Source organism: Mustela nigripes, chromosome 13 (assembly GCF_022355385.1).
Source record: "Mustela nigripes isolate SB6536 chromosome 13, MUSNIG.SB6536, whole genome shotgun sequence".
NCBI classification, from domain to species: Eukaryota; Metazoa; Chordata; class Mammalia; order Carnivora; family Mustelidae; genus Mustela; species Mustela nigripes.
Window position 1 is genome coordinate 105,463,764 of NC_081569.1, and position 11,647 is coordinate 105,475,410.

General features: G+C 37.6%; 1 protein-coding gene across 1 annotated transcript in view; it reads right to left on the reverse strand.

Annotated features, from left to right (window-relative positions):
- The window catches only part of CCDC175 (coiled-coil domain containing 175), a 68,670-nt gene that overhangs the window by 40,050 nt on the left and 16,973 nt on the right, over positions 1-11,647 (reverse strand). Inside the window, exons 7-9 of the mRNA XM_059373316.1 lie at positions 10,811-10,920; positions 6,904-6,985; positions 1,162-1,298 (exon numbers count right to left, since the gene is read on the reverse strand). Of these exons, the coding sequence (XP_059229299.1) occupies positions 1,162-1,298; positions 6,904-6,985; positions 10,811-10,920 (329 nt within the window). The remainder of the gene's footprint in view (positions 1-1,161; positions 1,299-6,903; positions 6,986-10,810; positions 10,921-11,647) is intronic.

The following is an 11,647-nucleotide window of genomic DNA, read 5'->3' on the forward strand; positions in this document are numbered from 1 at the left end:
CTCTCTACTGTGTAAAAACGCAGTGAGAAGGCAGCCATGTGCAAGCCAGGAAAAAGGGCTCTTATCAGAACCTGACCATGCAGGCACCCTGATCTTGGACACCAAGCCTCTGGAATGGAGAAATCAATTTCTGTTGTTGAAACCACCCAGAGTGTGGGGTTCAGTTAGGGCAGCCCCAGTTGAAGACAAAAACCAGTAATGACAGTAAATGTTTAAGTGTTACAATTGTTTCTCACCAGCACAATTTATGAATAAAACTGATAACAGTATTGCTCTGGGGGAAATTTTTGCCTAAAGAACTCCTAACAACAGATTCTCAGTACCAGTTCAAATTGGATGAGATATAATGATCGCAAAACTGCCTGCAGCTCCAATACCCCACGGTTTTCACGTCAGTGCTCCCGGACACTGTAATTATGCTCCCCAGTAATCTCACGTCACCTGTGGTGATGGATTATTGCTTAAAGAATTCATGCTTGCAAGATGTTGTTCTGTATTCATTAAGAAACTATTGGTGAATGCCCACTATCTACTGAGCCATGTTTAAGGGGATATAGGTTTCAGAAGGATCATTCTGGTGGAAGAGAGGACAACGAGAGAAGGGGGAAAAGCTGCAAGTGGGGAGAGCTTTGGAGGGACAAACTAGAGAATGGACTTGGAGAAGAAAATGGGGTATATCTGAGACACTTCGGGGACGTGGCATTGACTAGCCTTGGTGCTTGAATGGAGTCCAACAGGTAGTAAAAGATAGGAATTTCCTTGAATAATTTCCCAGTCTCAGTGACCAAAGCTTTCTCTGAGATAGGGAATAGAGGTAAAGAGCCAGTTTCTGATGAAGGTGGATCTCACAGTTTCTCTAGACAGTCTCATAGGATCAGCAGGATTTTTTTTTGGGGGGCGGGGGGAGCTGATTTAGAAGTAAATATAATGCACACGGTACTTATGGATCTGATCTGACCCAAAGGAGGAAAGCATTACACAGTGCATAGAGAGGCAGATTAGGAGTGTGCTTATGTGTTTGGGGTAAATAATATTTCACGGTTGTCAACAGATTTGAAAACTAGGAGAAGCTGAAGTGGAGAGTCACCATTCTGTGGCCAGGGAGGGCACCCCATAACTATGGCATGCTGATTCATTTACGGATCATGGATAGAAACATACTCTTCGTAAATTTTCTGTTTCTGCATATAAAGTTTATCCTCCTCGCTTAAGACAATCTTATATTGTCTGATAAGAGTCTGAAATTTCTCCCGTAGATCCTTGTTCTGTAAACGATTTTTGTGTAGTTGCTCAGCGATCTAGGAAAAAAAAAAAAAAAAAAAACAAAGCAATTGAAGTAGAGGACGTGCTTCACATTTCCTTGGAGGGGCATCAGTCATGCGGGCAACTCCACAGCACTAGGCTAATTACCTTGCACACAGTAAGTATGCCATAAATTTACTGAGTGATGTAATTCTATAACCAATATGCAATTACACACCTTGGGGCCTCTCCTATAAATTATGACAAAAATGTAGAAAGGTAGTAAACACGATGGAAAAACCATGGAATAATAATTCATATTGAAATAAGAACCAGGATTAATAAACTGAGATCATCTGGCAGGATCTGTACATCCTACACTTGGGAAAAGAAAATATAACATCAACACTAGCTCTGCCTCAAAACCTCTTGGATGAGAAACTATGGCTGCCTCTTGCTAAATACTTCTATTCAAGGACAAAAATAGTGCTCATTAGTGAACTTTGTACTTAACTTTGTACTTAAGATGTTTCTATTGAATTACTTCAAATGAGGTAAGAAAGTCAGGTTTAGTAAGAGTCCTGGGCTGAGTAGTTCAAAATAACCTTCTGGCTGAGGACTACTAAAATAGCTGCATGAAAAAGAATATATATTAGAAGTGCTGGAGAACAAACAAGATAATGAGGAATTCTACAAGAAACTGAGAATCCAGAGTAGTCAATCTAGCACTGAAAACTCCTTTCACTCTGAGGACATTTACTGACATGGAAGAAGACACTTGGGGGAATTTCACTTTCTTACTTGACAAGAGGGGCAAAAATCAACACGTACAGCTCCCCCAGGTGTTGAGTCTGAGAACCCTTCCACCACTTCAGTCTGGGATCCCAAAAAGCTTCACATCCTGAAGAAGGGGAAGTTGGAAGCTAGTAAGACATGGTCCAGCCTGATTTTGTTCACCAGGACATGTCAAGTTGCATTAAAGTGGCTGGAGATGAGTCATGCCCCAGCCATCTGATGGGAATAAATGGAAATCTGTTTCTGAGGAAGATACGATCATCTTAAACTTCAGATTGTTTCTACATTTCTTTTATTCGAATACAATGTCTGGTATACAGTTTTCCACCAGGAACAGAAGGAAGTAAGACGGCATGAACAAAGATTGGCAGAAACAACAGACTGCAGAAAACAAATCTACAAAAACATCCGCTACTGAATGGAATTAGACACTGAACTATATAAGTACTGTGCTTACTATAATCAAAGAAATATTAGAAATACTTGAAAGTTACAGCAAGGAATTAGACATGGTGAAGAATGACAAAGCAGATTTGAAAATTACCAATGAAAAAATGCAATAGCCAAAAATAAGAGCCAAAATAAGGCCATTCTGCCCAGAATACAGCAGGGGGAGACAAAAGGCAGAAAATACAGGAAAGGCTAAAATACAGAGAGAAAAACGTATATTAGTACAAATAACTGTACACACACAATGTACATACCTACATATGATCAGAGTCTCAGAAGAAGTGGAAAAAGAATGAAATATGTGAACAGATAATGACTAAGAATTTTGCAGAACTTATAAAATACAGTAATTCATGACTTTAAGAAGCCCAATGAATCCCACACAGGAGAAATAAAAAAAGAATACGTGGACATCTCATAGTGAAACCAAACTATGTCAAAGGAAACAAAGAAGACCTCAGGTAAATGAGGCACACCAAGTTCATGGGTCAGAAGACTCGATATTGTAAAAATGTAACGTTATGTCACATTACATTAATATTGGTTTAACATATTAACAAACATGGGATGCTTGGGTGGCTCAGTTGGTTAAATGGCTGCCTTCAGCTCGGGTCATGATCCCAGCATCCTGGGATCGAGTCCCACATCGGGATCCTTGCTTGGCCGGGAGCCTGCTTCTCCCTCTGCCTCTGCCTGCCACTCTGTCTGCCTGTGCTTGCTCTCGCTTCTCTCTCTATGACAAATAAATAAAATCTTAAAAAAATATATTAACAAATATGACCCAACCTGATCTATAGATATAATGCAACTCCAGTCAAAATGTAAACAGGTTCTTTGGCAGAACTTGACAGACTGATAGAAATTCAAAGGGCCAAGAATAGATGCAATCTTGAAAAACAAAGTTGGATTTATACTAGTAACTATAAAGGCTTATGTTAAAGCTGCTAATTAAGAAAGTCTGGTTTTAATGTGAGGAGAGACAAGTCCAAAGGAACATAATAGAGAGTCTACAGATCTACATACATATTTATGATGTATTTGTGATCTACATATAATTTATGACAAACATGCCATTACAATATAGTAACAGGCAAAGACTTATTTTCATTAAATGGTGCTAATTAACTGGACAACCTTATGGAAAAACATAAATCTTGACCATCCTCTCACAGTGTACACATGCACACACAGACTCCAGATGCCTTGTAGTCAGTCCTAAATGTGAAAAGTCAAACAATAAAGCTTCTAGAAGATCATGGGAGAAGAATTTCTTCATGACATAGGACTTAAAAAACAAAAAGGAGTAGGTTGATAAACTGGACTTCATTATAACTAATAAATTACATCCATCAAAAGATAGATCTGTACATAAAGTCTGTACATTTACAGTATATATACTTTTCGGTATCTGTGTGAAATTTTATAATAAGAAAATTAAAAATAAAGTTAGCATAGAATTTCAGGTCTTCACTGAGCTTGCTTATTACACCTCATGAGAATTAAGACTGTCTGCCACCAAGAGTCCAGTGGAAATAATGAATGGGTCAGAGCCCCGATTCCTTTGAAGCAGTCACTAACTTGTACTCATGAAGTTTGGCTGAAGGCTATGGATTAAGGGGAAACCCTTCTGCATTTGCCCCTACGAGCAAGTAAGCCATGCCGGTACAGGGATCCCAGGTTTCCAGACAGCTGGAGGGCTACAAACTATGGAGCTATTATCTGAACCTGCCTTGTAGCTCCTCCAATAGGAAATAAATAGAAAGGAAAAAGAAATCCTTTGCCCAGAGAATGAAAGACAACTTTAAAAACCAACCAACCATAGTTTGGCTATTGTGGACATTGCTGTCCATCAACAGATGAATGGATCAAGAAGATGTGGTATATATACACAATGGAATACTATGCAGCCATCAAAAGAAATGAAATCTTGCCATTTGCGACAACATGGATGGAACTAGAGCGTATCATGCTTAGCGAAATAAGTCAAGCAGAGAAAGACAACTATCATATGATCTCCCTGATATGAGGAAGTGGTGATGCAACATGGGGGCTTAAGTGGGTACGAGAAGAATAAATGAAAGAAAATGGGATTGGGAGGGAGACAAACCATAAGTGACTCTTAATCTCACAAAACAAACTGAGGGTTGCTGGGGGGAGGGGGTTTGGGAAAAGGGGGTGGGATTATGGACATTGGGGAGGGTATGTGCTTTGGTGAGTGCTGTGAAGTGTGTAAACCTGGTGATTCACAGACCTGTACCCCTGGGGATAAAAATATATGTTTATAAAAAATAAAAAATTATATAAAAAAAAAACCAACCAACCAACCAACCAACCAACCTTGTCTAGTTTCTGTCTTTCAGCATCTTCACAACTAAAAGAATCAGAGTAGGTCTAACCTGGAGAAAAGCCATCCCTAACGCTACTAACTCATAACCAAAAGTGGAAAGAATTTAATTAGCTCAAATCATTCTGGAAGAGATCTGCCTACAATGTTTTATGTTCTATTTGTCATGTAGTAACCTATTATGAGATATTACTTAATTAGCCAAGACCCTTTTGTTGGACTTTAACTGTATCTTCCCCCTAATTTTTCAACTATCACAATGAATGCTCTACTAAGAACCTTGTGGATAAAATTTGGTTTACACCCATGATTATGTACTTAGGATATTTCTTTTAACCTAAGATTTAAAGTGTCCAGAGATTTCTCTCAGGGCCTAATCTGACTCAAACACTTCATGACATTATTAAGTGTAGTATAGGTTGCTAGACTTTATAGGTACCACACAACAGTAAGGAGGTTCCTTTTTTTTTTTTTTAAATAATTCACATGAAAATATCCATTGGTCTGGATATTTCTAATGTAAAATAACCACAACCACATGACAAGTTACCAAATGATTCATTTTCGCACAGATAGCATTTGCTCTTTCATATATTTAAAATACTTTGGGATAAAGTAGTTTTGGGAGGGGAAAGAAATATTTAAATCAATTACTGTCAATGACCAGGACTATTATTAATTCATGAAAAATCTACTTTGAGAAAATTACACATTTTTCAAATATGTTTAAAATATTAAACAAAAATTAAACAACCTAAAAGTCCTAATTTCCATCTTCCTATCTGGAACATTCATGGAACATTCTCCAGAACTCAATCACAAGAGGAAAGTTGGAAAGAGCTCAAATATATGGAGACTAAATACATGGAGATTAAAGAGCATTCTTCTAAAGAATGAATGGGTCAACCAGGAAATTAAAGAAGAATTGAAAAAAATCCATGGAAACAATTGATAATGAAAACACAGTGGTTCAAAATCTGTAGGACAGAGCAAAGGCAGTCCTGAGAGGAAAATATATAAGTGATACAAGCCTTTCTCAAGAAACAAGAAAGGTCTCAAATACACAACCTAACTCTACACCTAAAGGAGCTGGAGAAAGAACAACAAAAAAAGCCTAAACCCAGCAGGAGAAGAGAAATAATAAAGATCAGAGCAGAAATCAATGAAATAGAAACCAAAAAAACAAATAGAACAAATCAATGAAACTAGGAGCTGGTTCTTTGAAAGAACCAATTAATAAGATTGGTTAATTAATAAGGTTGATTACCCCCTGGCCAAACTTATCAAAAAGAAAAGAGAAAGGACCCAAATAAATAAAATCATGAATGAAAGAGGAGAGATCACAACCAACACCAAAGAAATGCAAACAATTATAAGAACATTAAGAACTATACGCCAGAAAATTTGACAATCTGGAAAAAATGGATGCATTCCTAGAGACATATAAACTACCACAACTGAACCAGGAAGAAATAGAAAACCTGAACAGACCCATAACCAGTAAGGAGATTGAAGCAGTCATCAAAAATCTCCCAAGAAACAAGAGCCCAGGGCCCGACAGCTTCCCAGGGGAATTCTACCAAACAATTAAAGAAGAATTAATTCCTATTCTCCTGAAACTGTTCCAAAAAATAGAAATGGAAGGAAAACTTCCAAACTCATTTTATGAGGCCAGCATCACCTTGATCCCAAAACCAGACAAGGATCCCATCAAAAAAGAGAATTATAGACCAATATCCTTGATGAACACAGATGTGAAAATTCTCACCAAAATACTAGCCAATAGGATCCAACAGTACATTAAAAGGATTATTCACCACGACCAAGTGGGATTTATTCCAGGGCTGCAAGGTTGGTTCAACATCCACAAATCAATGTGATACAATACATCAATAAAAGAACAAGAACCATATTATACTCTCAATAGATGCTGGAAAAGCATTTGACAAAGTATAGCATCCCTTCCTGATCAAAATTCTTCACAGTGTAGGGATAGAGGGTACATACCTCAATATCATTAAAAAAAAAAAAAAAGAATTACAACCTAAAAGTCCTAATTTCCATCTTCCTACCTGTTTTATCTTCTGCAAGAATTCCTCTTTTTCAATACCAGATGAACCTTCCAGTGTTTCTTTTGTATTCACAAAAAATTGTCTATGATCAAAGGAAGCCAAACAGATTCATATTAGGGCATGTTTTCCAGCAAAGCCACAATTATTTATGATACCAGAAACTTACAGCCCCCATCTTCCTATACAACACATTTATTGATATGTTCATTAAAATAAGCAAAATATTTTACTTTTGATGAAGTAATATGTTCTGTCTCTATTAAGAAACAATTATCAGACACTTGTACTCTGCAGGTGTTATAAGTATTATAGTTCAAAGTTGTTACCCTCATGGAAATTACACTCTAGTGAAGTATTGAGAATATAAGCAACTTATCAAAGCAATAATAATAATAAATTTCAGATAGTGTTAAGTGCTTTAAAGAATACAAAGAGTGAAGGACAGAGAAATCCTGAGAATCAGAATGCTTTCAGACAGGTGGTAAGGGAGGGCCTCTTGAGATGACTTGTGAAGGACCTGAATGATGAGAAGGGGCCAGATAGGTGAAATCTGAAGAGAGTTTTTCACGTAGAAGATACAGCCAGAGATAATATTCTGAGGCAGGAGCAAGTTTTGCATATTTGACAAGGAGAGGATTATGAGAAGGATAGAGAGGTAGACAGAGACTAGATCACGTAGGGGCTTGAGGACAAAGTACAAGTTCAGAGAAAACTGGGGGAGGATTATTTTCTTTTTAAGCAGAGGAGAGACTTGAACTGATTTCCATCTTGTAAAGATGACTATGGCTACTTTAGTGGAGAAAGACAACAGTACAGGAAGACAGACAATGCAGAAGGCTGTAACAATGGTCCACAAGGGAGAATCGTAGCTCAGACTAACATTGTAGTGGTGGAGGCAGTAAGAAACTGTTGGATTCAGGATATATTCTGAAGATAAAGGCAACAACACACCTTGGGATTTGGCTGGCATCTGAGTTGGGTTAGGTTAGCTGGTTAGTTGGGTTAGGGTTAGGTAGTGAGGAAAACAGGAATGGTGGATGATTCCTAGGTTTTCCCTGGAGTAACTAGGTAAATGGATGGAAGGCTGAAGGAAGAGCTGTTTCAGTGAGGTGGGAAATTAAGAGTTCTGTTTAGGGCATGTTATGTTTGTGATATCTAACAAATATCCTCCTACTGGAGAGGTCAATTAAGCTGTAGAGTCTATGCATTTGCTCCTCAGTGCTGGATATATAAATTTGGGAGTTACTGGGATACAGAGGGTATATAAAGCCATAAGACTGGATGTATGGAGGGTGAGAATAGAAAAGGGCCAAGAACTCCAAAATTCAGAGCCAGAAAGAAGAATTAGAACCGTTAAGGATCCTGAGAAGGAGCAGTGTAGTGAGTGACATAAAGGACTATAATGTTTGGGAGGCCACAAGAAGGAAATATTTCAAGAAGGTGGAAGTGTGGGGGGTGTGGGTGGCTCAGTCAGTTAAGCCTCTGCCTTCGCTCAGGTTATGGTCCTGGGGTCCTGGGATCGAGCCCCAAATTGGGCTCCCTGCTCAGCAGGAAATCTGCTTCTCCCTCTCTCGCTGTACTCGCTTGCTGTCTCTCAAGTAAATAAATAACACCTTAAAAAAGAAGAAGAAGAAGAAGGTAGAAGTGTGTCAAATTCCATTAAGAATTCAAGAGCTTTAAGGAAGAGTCTAGATCATTACAGTTTGGCAGGATGGAAGTCACTGGCAATCACGACATCTGAAATAATTCCAACACTTTAAAGAGAGTATCTCTATTTTTCACAGCCTCTTGCACTGCAAAGGCAAGTATGTACTCTGGGTCACAGATGACGTGTCACTTATAGACAAGATTTAGCTTCCAATCCCCCACTTCCTAAGTGCTGAAAACCAGCTGAATGGCAAAGAAAGACCATACCCATTTAGAAAGGTAGGCACTGGATTTGCCTTTATGCTGCCAACACATCATGTTGGACATCAATAATAATGAACAACATTTAGACTATCGATGTCTCCTGTGGACTTGTGGTTAACTTGGGTTACTCTTAACTGTCCCCATACAGACGGCTGAGTGACTTTTGTTTTTCCTTCAATATTTGGACCTCAGAATATGTAACAAGCTTGCAAATTAAAGATTTCATGGAGGAAAAATTAAAGCTTGTAGATTAATAGGAAGACGAATTTGTGCAAATTATTTTAGTTTCTTGTATAATTTTCTCTTAAAAGAATATTATAGACTATTACAAAACAATACTGGTTTGACTCTTCGAATCTACCAAGCAAGATTTATGTGCCTTTTCCCACCTCCATAGACAGAGAAAATGAACTAAAGGAGAAAAACAAAATGAATGCAAGAATTTTCTTTTAATTTGCTTGGTAGTAAAGAGGGAAAAGTATAGTTTTATTAATAACCTAAAACTTCAGTCACCAAATTAATCAAGTGTACTTTTCTTTAGGGAGATTCCATATGAATGAAAACTCTTGGAATTGAAAAAAAATATATGATGTGCCATTAAAAATAGATCAGTGAGGGGCAGCTGGGTGGCTCAGTCAGTTGAGTGTCTGCCTTTGGCTCAGGACATGACCAGGTCATGAGTCCTGGGATCAAGCCACATCAGGCACCCTGCTCAGCAGGAAGTCTGCTTCTCCTTCTCCCGCTGCTGCTCCCCTGCCTATGCTCTCTCTCTCAAATAAATAAAATCTTAAAAAAATGGATCAACGAATCCTCATTTCTTTATTAAATATATTTAAAACAAATTAGCTAACATGAAGACTGCTTATAAATAAAACTTCATCAGTGTAACAAGGTTTTTAATCATAACTCTTAGAAGTAAGAGCTAGTCTGTATCTTCCTCCATGATTATTTGCTAGTTTTTCTTTAAAATACGTATGAACTAAAACGATTGAATCACTTTCAGAGAAAGAGATTTTTTTTATTCTGAGTTTAATTGTAGTATTACTTGAGCTTTTATACTTATTAATCTGGTACTGAGTATAAGGATTATTGCTTATTTTATGGCTAGATGTTGGTAAAACAGCATTTTTTGTGCCATTGCTGTTTTAGAAGATATAATTTTAATTACAATACATGTGATCCTAGTGGGAATAAGCCATACTATAATCAGATTCTACATGGGATCCATGTACTTGCCTTCTGGGGAATCTACCCAAGTCCAAAATCTGTCTTTTAAACCATCAGGAGAACCCAGGGGTAGGCCTGGAAGGCACATTTATACTATAAGACCCCACCTTCCTCATCAGAGCTGGGCCAAACACCTTCTGAGGAGAAATCTGAGCATTCTCCTGGGAGAAGTCTGCAGGTCCATCTCCAAAGACAGGTGGACCTGTGACAGGTAAACTCAGAGGGTTTCGAATGGCCATGCTGAGCCGTAGGCTCACCAATGACAGGACACTGCATGTAGGTAAAGACAGAATAAAACACGGAAGCAGGGACTATGCACATTGGGGTGAACAGATTTCCTCAAGTTCATGGTCCCAGTAGCATGGGTCAAAGTTTTTGCCCTGAAACTTCCTTGTATTTTCTCAGTAAGCTCTGTAAGTCCCCCCTGACTAAGAACAAGTGTCATAGCCAGGGTAGGTGAGTCTTACAGGAGGTCCCGCCAATGCCTTCCCCTGGGAGCATATTTGTTTGTAGGGAGTCAGGAACTGAAGTGAGAATAATTCATTCCAAAGAGTCCCTGCCTTTTCCCTAATGACTACCTCATCCTCCAACTTTTTTTTTTTCCTCTTGTTCATCTGAAAGACTGGTTAATTTCCAAATGAAGAGGTGGTTTTACAAAGCTATCACAAAATTCAGTAAATTAAGAGAATATAGTTTTCATCTAATACAAAAGAATTTTTTTTAAAAAATGAAAGAAATGCTTCGCTAAAAAATAAAGTATCAAACTTACATTTTAGCCTCCAGTATCTTACAGGATTTCTTCATTTCTTCGACCTCGTGTTCCCAATGTCTTATTGATTCTTGTAGTCGTGCTATCTCTAAATTGTGATCACTAAGAACCTATTGAAAATTCAATAAAATGATGGCACTCAATTTTTACCAAATGATTCATGACAGTGTTTGATTCACTAAATACTCATGTAACACCCATTCAACTTTTACACTGGGGGTATCCTTTAGCTAAAATAAAAAACAATTATTAAAATAGTTTCTTCATAAAACAAACCTGGGCAGAAATAATCCTGAAATCATCAGGAAAAAAACCAACATTTTGGAGAGAGCCCAACCAATACAGCAGTGAGAATGTGAAAATTATAAAAACAACTTTCAAAATAATGAATTCATTTTGACTACCTTTAAAAAAATCCAAACAAATCTCCATTTTCATAATCATCGTCAAAATATTCTATGATATTAGAATGAGGATTACAAAAAAAGTAAAAACAAATTACTTTGAGAAATATGCTTATACTGAAGAGAATTTTTCCTAATATTTAATCAGTATTTCAGAAATGCTACAGTTGGGTACTGTGATAAAATGTCAGCGTGATTTAAAAGGATGAAGTATGAACAGAGAAAATTCATAATGAAACATTTTTACAATGCAGTTTTGGAATAAAGAAAAGGGAAGGCAGGGGCACATGCGTAGCTCAGTCAGTTAAGCATCTAACTCTTAATTTCAGCTCAAGCATTGATCTCAGGGTGAGGAGTTCAAGCCCTGTGTTGGGCTCCAAGGCCAGTGTGGACCCTACTCAAAAAAAAAAAAAAAAAAAAAAAAAAAGGAAAA